This window comes from Sebastes fasciatus, chromosome 16, assembly GCF_043250625.1.
Source record: "Sebastes fasciatus isolate fSebFas1 chromosome 16, fSebFas1.pri, whole genome shotgun sequence".
In the NCBI taxonomy this organism is placed as follows: domain Eukaryota; kingdom Metazoa; phylum Chordata; class Actinopteri; order Perciformes; family Sebastidae; genus Sebastes; species Sebastes fasciatus.
In genome coordinates, this window is record NC_133810.1 from 14,010,240 (window position 1) to 14,023,824 (window position 13,585).

The window sequence follows — 13,585 nt, forward strand, 5'->3', positions numbered from 1 at the left end:
ATAAAGTAGCATAAAATGAAAATACTCAAGTAAAGTTCCTCAAAATTGTACTTAAGTACAGTACTTAGTAGTAAGTTAGTTACTTTGTGTGTGTGTGTGTGTGTGTGTGTATATATATATAGTTTACTGTATACACACAGTTTATGAAAATCAAATATAAAAAAATAATAAAATGAAAGTCAAATCGCAAACGGATACATGTAGAAATATATTTATTTGAATATTAATCAATATAGAATAATATAGAAATAAATGTGTATATTTATTCAACTGTTAATTAAAAATCCCTTAAAATTGTAACGGTTTAAATTTCTATTTAAAAAAACAAACAACAAAAAACAACTACTGTTCTTTAAAGATTACCAAACAAGTTACAAGGGTGCTTAAATTAGTTACAGGCATTTGGTGTTTTTAGGAAAATGAAATGAAAATAAAAATCCTTCACATGATCCTGTTTGATTCTAACAGGCTGTAGTCAACTAACTAAAGGAGGACTGAAAAGTCCCTGATTGAACACTTGAAGTCTCAGAGACAGACTGGACATTTCGTCTTCATCTCTGTTGTCACACTGACGAAAATAACAAACCTACAACGGACAGAAATCATCAAGTACCTTCAGGGTGAATGTTAAGTTAATGGCTGATCCATCATTGAAATGGAATGGACACAAAGTGAACTGTAGGTAACTCCTACACAATAAAAACAATTACATTATGCAGAAAATGCAAAACTAACTTAATTTTGTTCGGCCCTTCAGTGAACATTAACTGTTAGTTAGCAAATGCTGCAGGTGTTGTTCATATCAGTCTTACAGTAGTGTTAAACATTTTGTTACTTCATTTAAAATCATTCGTAGCAGAATTAATGCATTATATTCTATAATTTAAAGTGTGTTTAAAATGTTTTTTTAACTATGTAAACCTCATATAACAGGTTAAAATGGAGCATAGTAAAGCTGAACACTAATGTGAGAGCCATACATAAATAATTACCTTCATGCAAATAAGATGCTTGCTACAGAGAGCTCCGTGTAATACGTGTACTTCTGATTATTGAAATGTAAAATGGATTAATGCAACATCCTAAACATTCCCTATATAACAGCGGACCTGCTGATCTGATTTATAGAGAAACTCGTTGATGAAATGGTATGACATTCATGTTGCTCTTTTCTTCAAGCAAGACACTTGTTGTCTGGGAAGCAGCGGGATGTCTTCAAAGGAGATAATTCTGAAGAAAAAAAAGAAGATATTCTTAATCATTTAATCACTTTTCTTTCATCTCTCTCTTCCTCTATGTTCACACTGCTTGCAGAATGACAGTGGCTGGCGAGTATCTCAAAGGTATAAACTGTGACGTTTTTGGGTTCCTGTCGTGTTTGTATCCTGTGTTGTACACGAGTACAGAGGCGATGTGAAATGCATTTCCGCGAACTGCAGAGGACAGTGCCAAAACGTAAACGCGCCATAAAAGGTAACAATACACCAGTAATAGAGGAGAAGATGGAAAAAAATTACAAGGTTAGTTTCAAAGCTTCAAAAAGCTCCCAAACATAAGTAAAAGTTTGTAAGTATTATCAGCAAGATGTACTTATAGTATCAAAAGTAAGTACTCATTATGCAGTAAAATGGTCCTGGCAGTTTTTTACTGTAATATATGATGTTTTTGGATTAATATTACTGCTGCATCGATGAGGATGATGTATTTTGATTGAGGTTGAGCTAATTTGAACTACTTTATATACTGTTGGGTAGTTTAATCTACAGCGATGCATCATAATCTATAAGATCATCATATGTTTGTAGTCAACTTTTCATGAACTCAGAAAAACAGCGCTGTTTTCAGCTATGGGGCGATACATTTTCCATCTAATACAAGAGGGTTTTTAAATAGTTTATACTAGGGCTGTCAATCGATTAAAATATTTAATTGCGATTAATCGCATGATTGTCCATAAGTGTACTTTTAAAGGGAGATTTGTCAAGTATTTAAAACTCTTATCAACATGGGAGTGGGCAAATATGCTGCTTTATGAAAATGTATGTATATATTTTTATTGGAAATCAATTAATAACACAAAACAATGACAAATATTGTCCAGAAACCCTCACAGGTACTGTATTTAGTATAAAAAATATACCCAAATCAGAACATGGCAAACTGCAGCCCAACAGGCAACAACAGCTGTCAGTGTGTCAGTGTGCTGACTTGACTATGACTTGCCCAAAGCTGCATGTGACCCCTTTGAAAATGGCCATGACAGTTTTTCCTCGCCAAAATTTTGCGTAAATTTGCAGCGTTATTTAACCTCCTTCGCGACGAGCCAGTATGTCAATGATTAGTTGGTATCAATGGATTCCTTAGGTTTTCTAGTTTCATATGATGCCAGTATCTTCACTCTAGCTTTAAAACTGAGCCTGGTACAACCTCCGGAAGATCGATTGCTTTAATGCGTTAAAGGAATTGAGGAAGGTTATGAAAAATTGTAATCTGAAAAATAACTAAAGTTGTCAGATAAATGTAGTGGAATAAAAAGTACAATATATCCCTCTGAGATGTAGTGGAGTAGAAGTATAAAGTTGCATAAATGTAATAAATGTACTTAGTTACATTCCAACACTGAAGTTAAACCTTGAGCACTTGGCTTCTGCAAAATGGACAAGTAGTTGATACCCTGCATTTAAATCCCCCCAGTTCTTTACAACGTTTAAAAAACAGAATACATGTACAAACATCTTGAAGATGGTTTAGTGTTTCTCTCTCTTCCTCTGGGACTCACCTGCGCCACGACAGCAGCCACCACAGCCAGGACGGCTAAGAGCGCCATCTGCCCAATCCAGCCCAGGTCTACGTTCTGCAGGATGAAGAAGCGCGCCCAGCCCAGTTTCTTGGGTGTGTGAGGCGGGTACCGCATGCTGTTCACACCCTCCATATTCAGCTTCTTGATGAGACAACTACGCAGGTGGCTCAGCTGGTCAAAGCTATACTTGCCGTGGTAGCAGCCCATCCCACTGTTTCCTGTACATGAAAACAGAGAGGGAAGGTTTGACTGGGTGAACACATATTGTCCTCAAGTTTGATGGCTTTAAATCAACACACCAACAAGGAAGAGATTTCAAAACAGTTGGATTACCACACGGTGGTAACTAAACACTTACAAAAAATATAACGTTGCACATTTTCTTTTACTTCTCTTTCCTTTATACTGTGAATATTTGCACATTGTTTAGTCAATATGTTTCATATTCCATCCATATTCATTTTAAACACTGTACAGCTCTTCAATTATTTTAATTGTACATTTCTATTTTGTATTTAAAACTTCTGAGTTTTACAGTACTTGTTTTCTTTGAACTAACTTTGATTCTTTTGACCGTTATGTACCACAAAACCAAGGCAAATTCCTTGTATGCGAAAACCTAATTCTGAACCGAATATGTTTACTGTGATGGATTAATTAACTCCAACAAGTTCCAAGTCTTTATAAGCTGAGATCAATGAAAACTAGTGGATGTCTGAAAGGTAGGAAATCAGTCTAAAAAGTTATCAGTGATGCACTGCATACATGGTTTGTATTTATTGAGCTTTGTAACCATAAATCATATTGTCTGGTCTTTTCAAGCATAGTGTGTATGTGCACAGAAAAGTTCCCTAGTTTTGAAACCTTTATTTAACCAGGTATGTTTGTGCCCTAAAGGGACACTTGCTCACTCACTTTATTTCGCCATAATGTCACACTAGAGGGCACCATAATGCCTCCACAGGTAGTACCATAGACTGTATATAAGAAGTGGAGGTAGTCACCGTGACGTCAGCCATTGGTTTGTGGACTACCGTTTTGAAACCTTGAGTTCGGTATTTTTGATGCCAACGCAATCTTGTTTTTTTGCAACCAGAAGTGACACGAGAGGGTGGAGCTAAGTACAACCGAACGCTGAATTAAGACCAAAGACGACCAAAATGTTACAACTAACTTTCATGAACTGAAAACACACTGTGAAAATGTTAAAGCTGTAAGATGAAAACACAGACAACAAACAGACCGGACAACGCCGTGGTACCGACCTGTCAATCACAAGGTAGCCACGCCCTAAAGCATACCCTGCTTTATGGTCTATTTGACTCTAAATGGGACCATAATTTACTAAATGAACATCATGCTGTATTAAAGAAGACTTGAAACTAGCGATTGAGACCATAAACTCATGTTTACAATGTTTACTGAGGTAATAAATCAAGTGAAAAGTAGGGTCATTTTCTCATAGACTTTCTCATCATCCTCATGTTTCCCAATGATATGACGCGATATGGCTTCGTTACATCTCCTTTTTTTAACCCTCCTTGATTGGCTTCACTATTCAGACCTGGAGATTGCCCACTGGAGAGTACTGAGTGACTGAACAGGTGAGTTCAGGTGAGTAAGGAAAAGAGAGTGAACTCTTGTTTTTAGTTGTCGCTGTGTGTACTCACCCACTCCCCCGAAAGGCAGAGAGTTGACAGAATAGTGTACGAGACAGTCGTTGGCCAGCAGTCCCCCACTGGAGGTCTCGTCTGTCATTCTGTTTATCACCTATAGAGAGAGGATTCATGTTATGCTCAGGAGTCTAAATCTACATATTGTACATGTCGAGGTCTGCATCTGTCAACTAATCTGCTGTGCGTGTGGAAAGTCAGTTGTTAGATACCTTTTTATCGCTTGAGAAGACGTAAAGGGCCAGAGGTTTCTCTCTTTTATTGATAAACTTGATTGCTTCGTCCAGGCCGCTGACCGACAAGATGGGAAGCAGAGGTCCAAATATCTCCTCCTGCATCACCTTCGCTTCTGGCTGCACGTCCCGCAGAACTGTGGGGGCTAAACGCAACACAGAAATACTATTTATAATGCATGTTATTCATAGTCTGTCCTTCATTACTTAAATTTGTGTAAATGCCTGAATGAAAACCATGAAAAAATCTCCCTCCTGATTGATTTTCATGTGCAGAGTTGGTGGCTGTCAGTAAGATTACCTATGTAGCAGTCTGACTCTTCGTTGTCTCCTCCTGCAGCGATGGTGCTGTCTTCCAACATGTTCATTATTCTCTTGAAGTGGCGCTGGTTGATGATGCGTCCGTAGTCAGGACAGGTCTTTGGGTTGTCTGTGTAGAACTCCTGACAGAGGAAACAATCTCATTACTACACAAATACTACTGTAAAACCAGGCAAATAATAGAGAATTAATTAAGAGGATTGTTTTGGTACACTTAGGTTTAAAAACACATTACATACATTACAGGTTATAGCTGTTAATCATTTTGGGCCTTTGATAAAGAATCAGTTGTTTTTGAAGTTTACAATCGAATAAATGACAATTCCTTTGTGTGTTTTCAGGTCTTCTGTACCTTTATGGACTTCTTGACCTCTTCGATGACCCGGTCCTGGATGCTGGGCTCACACAGGATGTAGTCTGGGGCGATGCAGGTCTGACCACAGTTAGTGTACTTTCCCCAGGCAACACGCCTACACAGTAATGGAAGAGTTAATAAAAGGCTCTCAGAAAGGAACAGCTACAAGCTACAGTAAAAGAGGGACTGTCGAAAGTTAATCATCGTTCTGACCTGCAGGCTATGCTTATGTCACAGTTCTTGTCGATGTAGCAGGGGCTCTTGCCGCCCAGCTCCAGGGTGACAGGTGTCAGGTGTTTGGCAGCAGCCTCCATGATCAGTTTGCCCACCATGCTGTTGCCGGTGTAGAAGATGTGATCAAACCTCTGACGCAGCAGCTCCTGGGTCTCTGGCACTCCTCCGGTTACTACGGGGTAAAGCTCCTGACACACAGCGTAGAAACACACATTCAGTTATCACAATGCAGCGTGTAGTTCCTCAAGCAACATGTTATATGTCTTTGTAGTGCTCAGTTTTAATCAAGTCTTGTGATACGTCTTTTTTTGTCTTTATACATATTTTGCGGAAATAATAGATTCAAATAAAACTGGTTGTTTGTTATTTTTCACATTAAAAGAGCCAAGCAAACACTTTTACTTTCCTGTTATGAGGCTTTGTATGCATGGTTGCCCATGTACAGTTTATATACTATAGTTAAGGTAGATATTGTTTGCCTGATATACTGTGTCAGTACACATGGAGCCAAAAAAGGCTAGTAACATGGACTATAAACATGGCCCAATCTGTGTTTTTGTTCAAAGAGGAAATAATCCTGTTTAAGAAAGTTCATTTTTCTTTTTTCTATATTTTATATAATATTTCAATTGTCTTTTCAGTGTCAATTATGTCTGCTTAAGAAACAACAATATTCTTACAATTCATGAATCACTTTCATGAATCCTCCCCTCCTTACTTTGTCGATGTAAATCGGCAGCAGTTCCTCCATGACCTTTGCAGTGTGAACACAGACCTCGGAGGGTTTGACCACAGCTGCATTACCTGGACAGGTTAATGACAAAAGCAGAAGATATTACAAGATAGAAACATGTGGTCCACTCTTAAAAGTATAATTTATTTCTTCTTTCCTCTAAAATTCCCAATTATTGCTCCCTTGTTCCTTATAGTTGTGTTTTCTACCACTGTTCCTTCATTTAAACCTGCAATAACTTGAGTTTTTTAGCCACTTGGGGGCAGAAACAAGTTGCGAACACAACACTGAAATCATCACATGATAACATGATATGGTGAAATCTTATTTACACAACCAGCAGTTACAAAACAACATTAGTATTGACTTGAGTCAATATTCACCCTGTTTTTGGTCTGTTCCAACTCCTGAAGGAAATATGTGTCTGTTTCGCTGTTAAACGCTCCATTATGTTCCCCAGATACTGTGTCTCTTTGCCATTTGTTGCTGAGCAGGTAGTGTATATATCAGGGGATTTTTTTTGTAAAGGGGGGCAAATGTTTTTCCACTTATGACATAGACCACATCTGCTTTGCTGAGACTTGTTTTGCTGAAATGACAGCATTTTCCTTGGAAATAAATTGTCAAAACATCTCAGAAGACATTTCTAAACACTGCTATTTTGTTTTGTCGGATAAGAAATTGCTTACTTTGTCCTGTTGTCTGTTGGTTATCAAACAGATGCCTCAACTGGCAACCTTTATCATAATCTGTTTGTTTCCCCCCCGTTTGTCCTTGTCATCGCTACAAAAAGCACTTCTCAGTATTGGAGAAACTGCATTTTATTTATGCAACTTCTAATGCACCTTTAGATTTTCTTTGACGGCTGTCAGCAGGTTGTGCTTGAAGACACAACACGCGCACACACATTTTCTGGACCTGTAACTGTATTTATGTGTCAAAGGTTATTATATATAATATAAGAGTCTATATTTAAAATCTTTAAATGTGTTACATCTAAATCATTTTGTCTGGTGCAAGTGTCGACAGTTGCCTTTGACCTAAACTTTTATTTGATTATCTGTATTGGCCAATAACTCAAGAGAAAAGATTTGTGACTGCTGGCTAGATAAGACTGTCAAAGTAAGATCTGATAATGCTGGAGCAAAGGATAAAGTCCATGCTGTGCAAACACGTATCGCAAGGGCTGCAGCCCGACAGGACTCATTTAAGTCTTCAGCCACCAGTGTTTTTTGTTTTTCGGACTACCTGCAGCAGCTCGCGTAGCATTAAAATGCAAAACTATCACAAGTAACGAACAAAAGATTCAAGCAAACAAAGAACAAGACAAAAGAATGTTAAAATACTGCAGTGTCATGCTAAACAGTCAAATGCAAACTCTCGACACTGAGGTTTGCATCACAAAAGTGATGAGGGTCGAGCCAAAGCACTCAGGGCAGGGTGGCCATTTAAAGGTAGCTTCTGAGACAGAAATGAATTATTCATGAGCTCACAGATTATCTTGGAGCTGAGTAGTGATTCACTGAGAATTTAACCTTGTCCTTTGAGCCATCACTGATAGCTACAGGGCACAAAGTTGACACAAGTACGTTCAAACGTGCAGACGCACCAACATGCACACGTAATAATCACCTGCATGTGTGTTGAATACACACGTTAGTGGACACATATTTTTTCGTTCTGGATCTACTGCTAATCTTATAACTTTCTCATGACTGCAGTACAAAGTGACCTTTCACCCAATAATCACAAACGGATCGAGAGCAAAGAATGTTGGGCAATGCGTTGATTCAACAGGAACTGAAGTGGTTATGATCACAAGACAAAGAAACTGACCAGGGCTAAAAAAATAAAAGAAGAATAAGAGAGAACTGAAAAAACAAACTGTCTCCAAAAATGAGACAGAGTTGTTATATGAGCTTTGAGGTACCTTCAGGGTGCAAAATGAACTTTTTTCTCCATCAAACAAATAGTGGCAAAAGTTCAAATATTGCATCAGTGTTTCAAAACTCATCTAATGGTGTCTGAGATTAGACAGATCCCTTCTCAAGGTCATCACAGGGGGAAGTGGCAATGAAATCAGATAGAAATGGGAACGCTGACTTTGTTACATCCACGTATGCAGAAAAACACACAATGCCCTTTCACCTACCCCACCCCACACCACATCACACCACACACACAGAGCATGCTATAGTACCAGCAGCGATGGCTCCTATGAGCGGCTGGATGGTGACAGCCCAGGGGTAGTTCCAGGCCCCGATGATGAGCACCACTCCCAGCGGCTCCGGCTTGATGTAGACGGTGTCCGAGATGGTCAGCAGGTTCTTCTCCACGGACCGAGGTGCCGCCCACTCCTTCAGCTTCTTGATGGCCAGGCTGATCTCCCCCTCCAGACCCAGAGTCTCGTACAGCTGTGTCCCCACTTCGCTCTGGGGGTGAAGACAATAACATTAGTTATTTGCTCATTGCTGACGTCGTATTTATTTTCACTGTATGTTTTCACTATAAAGCCTGCTTGCAAAACCAAGAGAGTTTTAAAATTGTAACCACTTTAATCATGTTAATCCCATCCTTTGTGGAGATCTTATGTTTTCTAATCTACTTTCTACTAACTACTAATATTTGCATCAATGACTTTTTTTTTCTTCTTTTACAACTGTTGTCTTTAATTTGTGATTTACTTTTCTGATGTTGGGTAATTCTTCTGACTTTCTGAAATGATTTTATCAATTGTTTGTACATATGATTCTAGTGTTTGATTCTAATTTTCTAATCTATATTAATGTTAGACATTGAATGCCTTGATAACATTTTTGTGAACTGTGTAAACACCAGTAGAAATAAGTCCAGCACTTTATTGTTATAATATATATAACATATATAACACAATACAGTATATATGTGTTGTGTTAAACCATGAAAACATGTAATAGACACTCTAAACCAGTGGTTCCCAAAGTGGGATCTGGGGACCCCCGAGGTCCTTGAGGGGGTTCCAGGGGATCCCTTGCAAAAAGGGGAATAATTATTTTTCACTTTATTTCCATCCATAAGTAACACAATGACAGAATGTATGACTATTTTGGTCATGGGTTTCATACGCTTTCTGTAATAAAACGTCTAAAAGCAAAAATCCTAACAGATGGAGGACCCTGGGACAAAATCTTATCAAATGGGGGTCTAATTTGTGTCAGATTAGGGTTCCTTGATGTGAAAAAGTTAGGGAACCACTGCACTAAACAGTATGTAGCATCGAAAAGACTAAGAGCTAATGGCTTGTAGTTAATTTGCACAGACTAAGAAACACAAAAGTCTGACCCTCAGACTCAGATATGACTCGGATTAGTTTTATTCTCAGACCCTGACTCTCAAGCTTGTTGGAGACCAGGTATTGATTATTTTGAGCCGTGTGGAAGAGCCTCTCACTACTCACCTTATTGAGGTCTTTCTTGACGGCATCTGAAATCACGCTCTGTTTCTCAATGAATAACCTCTGCAGGTTCTTCAGCTGGCGGATCCGGTGATCCAAACACTTGGACCTGCCTGTTTCAAAGGCTTTCCTGGCACGAGCCACCGCCTGCTGCTCCCGAGACATCCTTGGGAAAATATACAGAAAAGATAGCTTTAGTCTGCTGTTCTGACCTCACACACTTTAATAGGCTACTCTATCAAAAAGTAAGCCCAACTACAAGCCAAGTATACCTTTCTGTAGGCCTAAAAGGCAAGAATACTTAATTATACTTCTTAAGTATATCTCGATCAAAAGAGTAAGTACAAGAAGGCATATAAGCCAAGTCTACTTAGATTTGTCTGTATAAATGTCCACATAAGCCAAGTATACTTATACTTTTCTGTATACTTGTCAGTAAAAGCCAAGTATACTTAGACTTTTCTGTATACTTGTCAGTATAAGCCAAGTATACTTAGACTTTTCTGTATACTTGTCAGTAAAAGCCAAGTATACTTAGACTTTTCTGTATACTTGTCAGTATGAGCCAAGTATACTTTGACTTTTCTATATACTTGTCAGTATGAGCCAAGTATACTTAGACTTTTCTGTATACTTGTCAGTATGAGCCAAGTATACTTTGACTTTTCGGTATACTTGTCAGTATGAGCCAAGTATACTTTGACTTTTCTATATACTTGTCAGTATGAGCCAAGTATACTTAGACTTTTCTGTATACTTGTCAGTATGAGCCAAGTATACTTAGACTTTTCTGTATACTTGTCAGTATAAGCCAAGTATACTTAGACTTTTCTGTATACTTGTCAGTATGAGCCAAGTATACTTTGACTTTTCTATATACTTGTCAGTATGAGCCAAGTATACTTAGACTTTTCTGTATACTTGTCAGTATGAGCCAAGTATACTTTGACTTTTCGGTATACTTGTCAGTATGAGCCAAGTATACTTTGACTTTTCTATATACTTGTCAGTATAAGCCAAATATACTTAAGTATACTTTTATTAAGTATATCTCTGATATGTACATAAAAAGTAAACTAAAAGTATACTCTCTTATTTCAAGTTTAAAAGAAGTATACTAATAGTACACTTCAATAAACTTCTTTTTGGTAAGTGTAAGTATGATATTGGGTGTTGCAGTTCATGTCCGGCTTTATTTTCTTCAGAGTGTGAAAGTTAGTCAGCCAAAGTTAACAATTCTTTTGGACTGTTTTGTAGTAAACTGTTTAAACATGTCATGTGATTGGCTACAGGACACAAACTGTAGTTAATATAACAAATATTTATAAGTTGTTTAGTGAAACTCACCCAGCCGGTTCAGAAGCCAGTAAACAAACACACCTGATTAAAAAGAAAACTAGCTATGGTACTTTACATTTAAGATTTTAAGCGGAAAATCTAGTTATGAAATATGAATTGTTATAGATTAAAGTATGTATCAGTATGTAAAGTAGTTAAAAATGTCCACCTTGACCAGTTGCAAAATTAAAATGATGATGCATCAGTAATAGTGCTACAACAAACCATTATCAATTTATTCTCTTTGATCTAAAAAATATCAGAAAATGTGGAAAAATGCCAATAACAACAATAACAATACAGTTAATATATCAAAAAAGACAAGTGTGTGTGTGTGTAAGACCAAGAAAGTGGATCATATCAGTCCAGTTCTGAGGTCTCTACACTGGCTCCCTGTCTCTCAGATAATTGATTTCAAAATACTCCTGCTGGTTTACAAAGCACTAAATGGTTTGGGGCAAAAATACATTTCTGATCTTCTGCTATGTTATGAACCATCCAGACCTCTCAGGTCATCTGGATCAGGTGTGCTTAGTGTCCCCAGAGTCAGAACTAAACATGCAGAAGCAGCGTTCAGTTTTTATGCACCAGATATTTGGAACAAGCTCCCAGAAACCTGCAGGACCAACTCCAACTCTGAGTTCTTTTAAATTAAAGCTTAAAACTTTCCTGTTTGCTGCTGCCTTTTATTAAACCAGATAATGATCTGATACTGCACTAGAGCTTTTACTCTTGTGTGTTATATTCTATTTTAGCTTTTATCCTAGCTTTTATTTTTAGCTTGTTTTTATTTTCTAATCTTTAATGTTTTTATGTTTTTATAACTGTTTTAATTATGTCTTAATGTTCTTTTGCACTTTGTCGCAATGTTCTTGAATGTTTATGTAAAGCACTTTGAATTGCCCTGTTGCTGATGTGCTATACAAATAAAGCTGCCTTGCCTTGCCTTGCCTTGTGTGTGTGTGTGTGTGTGTGTGTGTGTGTGTGTGTGTGTTGCATGGGGTGTATGGTTAGTGTTTGTGAGAAGGATGTTGATTTAAATATCTATAAAGATGTAAATGTTATTACTATATATTTGCGCTCCCCTCCCCTCCCCTCCCCTCCCCTCCCCCCTTTTTTTATTTTCTATTAACTTATTTGTTTATTTAATTTATTATTACTCCCGTATTTTGTATTATTATTGGTTTTTTTTGTCATGTGTGTTTTTTGTTTGTTTGTTTTGTTTTTTTAACTTTATTCTTTCTTTTTATCATTATTATTATTATTATTATTATTATTATTTATTTTCTTAATTTTATTTCAATTTTGAATGTTGAAGTTGTTTTCTCTAGTGTACATAATGAGTTTGTCTATAAGCTAATCTACCTAAAAATTGGTTTATAAACTATTGTAATTATGAACTGTAAATTGCATATACGAAAACAACCTTGAAAAAAGGGAAAAAATTAAGTATAAAAAAATATATATATATATCTATAAAGACTTCTGGGCAATTGTAACCAAACATCATTGTGAGTGTGGAAAAAACATAAAAACAGATACATGGACAACATGGGGAAAAGCAATTACAAAACAGCAATTAAATGACCCTTTAAGCAACTTTTGAAGCATTTGACAGATGAAAACGCAATCTACTAAAGAAGCAGTAGATCTGAACACTTCTTCCACTACTGCAAAAGTAGCCTGTATATTACTGTTTAATAATAAAACCAGTTAAACCACATAATAACCTCTCTTTTTAGCAGTGGAGCAGTTTAAATGTCTCTCCTGCTACTAAATGGTAGTCTGTGCTGCCCTTTCTTTGTTTATAGAAAACAGAGATTGTGTTATAATAGAATAGTAATAGGAAACCTCCATGAGAAGTACAGCTACTGGGTCAGAGTTAAAGGTGCAGTAATGACAAACTATGGTTACACAGTGACAGAACAATAAACTATAACCATGACATCCGGTAGATGATCCTGTAGTTAGTAGCCTTTATATAGGACCTTTATAACTTTGTTTTAACCCTAACTATTCCACAGGTATCATAAAATATCTTCCAAATCTGTCACACCATCGGACTGAAGCTCTTATAGCTTTAAAGGGTTATATTTATTAACAAATAAAACGGTGTTTGTGAGTTGGTTTCGCGAACCTTCCCCAGTTCCGTCTGTCGCTGTCTGTCAGCCGTCAGATCAACAAACTATAGAGAGTAAAACACAACATATTTGGTTTTATTCCTACCTGATTAATTGGAGTTAATGTCTTGAGATCCTCTCACGGTCTTGATGGAGAGATTACCCGCAGAAGAGCAGAGGAGCTGAACAATGACAGCGGCAGAAAAACACACAGACCTCCTTCTCCGTTAGGTCACACCCCCCCCACACACACACAGGAGGAGGACCAGGCTAGCCGCTAGCTGTTAGTGATGGGAATTCCGGCTCTTCTTAGTGAGCCAGATCATTTGGCTCAGCTCACCAAGA

At 37.4% G+C, this 13,585-nt stretch overlaps 1 protein-coding gene across 2 annotated transcripts; it reads right to left on the reverse strand.

Moving 5' to 3' along the window:
- Positions 1-195: 195 nt before the first annotated feature.
- Positions 196-13,480, reverse strand: aldh3a2b (aldehyde dehydrogenase 3 family, member A2b). Of its 2 annotated transcripts, XM_074612180.1 has the most exons (11): positions 13,347-13,480; positions 9,786-9,948; positions 8,550-8,781; positions 6,335-6,420; positions 5,596-5,804; positions 5,380-5,497; positions 5,008-5,149; positions 4,686-4,852; positions 4,471-4,570; positions 2,780-3,018; positions 196-1,230 (listed from the first exon to the last, which is right to left on the reverse strand). In XM_074612180.1, exons 2-11 carry the CDS (start codon positions 9,945-9,947, stop codon positions 1,216-1,218), a joined length of 1,470 nt encoding a protein of 489 aa, XP_074468281.1. In that variant the 5' UTR covers position 9,948; positions 13,347-13,480; the 3' UTR covers positions 196-1,215. The 2 variants fall into 2 exon arrangements, with proteins under 2 accessions (XP_074468281.1, XP_074468280.1); XM_074612179.1 differs by lacking the exon at positions 13,347-13,480 and having other exon boundaries at positions 9,786-9,975.
- Positions 13,481-13,585: the final 105 nt, after the last annotated feature.

Coding starts and splice junctions, on each gene's coding strand:
- aldh3a2b (XM_074612180.1), bottom strand. CDS start 9,947: ATGTCTCGGGAGCAGCAGGCGGTGGCTCGTGCCAGGAAAGCCTTTGAA. Junction 5,498..5,595: donor GACATAAGCATAGCCTGCAG/GTCAGAACGATG, acceptor ATTACTGTGTAG/GCGTGTTGCCTGGGGAAAGT. Junction 4,853..5,007: donor AGAGTCAGACTGCTACATAG/GTAATCTTACTG, acceptor TGTTGCGTTTAG/CCCCCACAGTTCTGCGGGAC.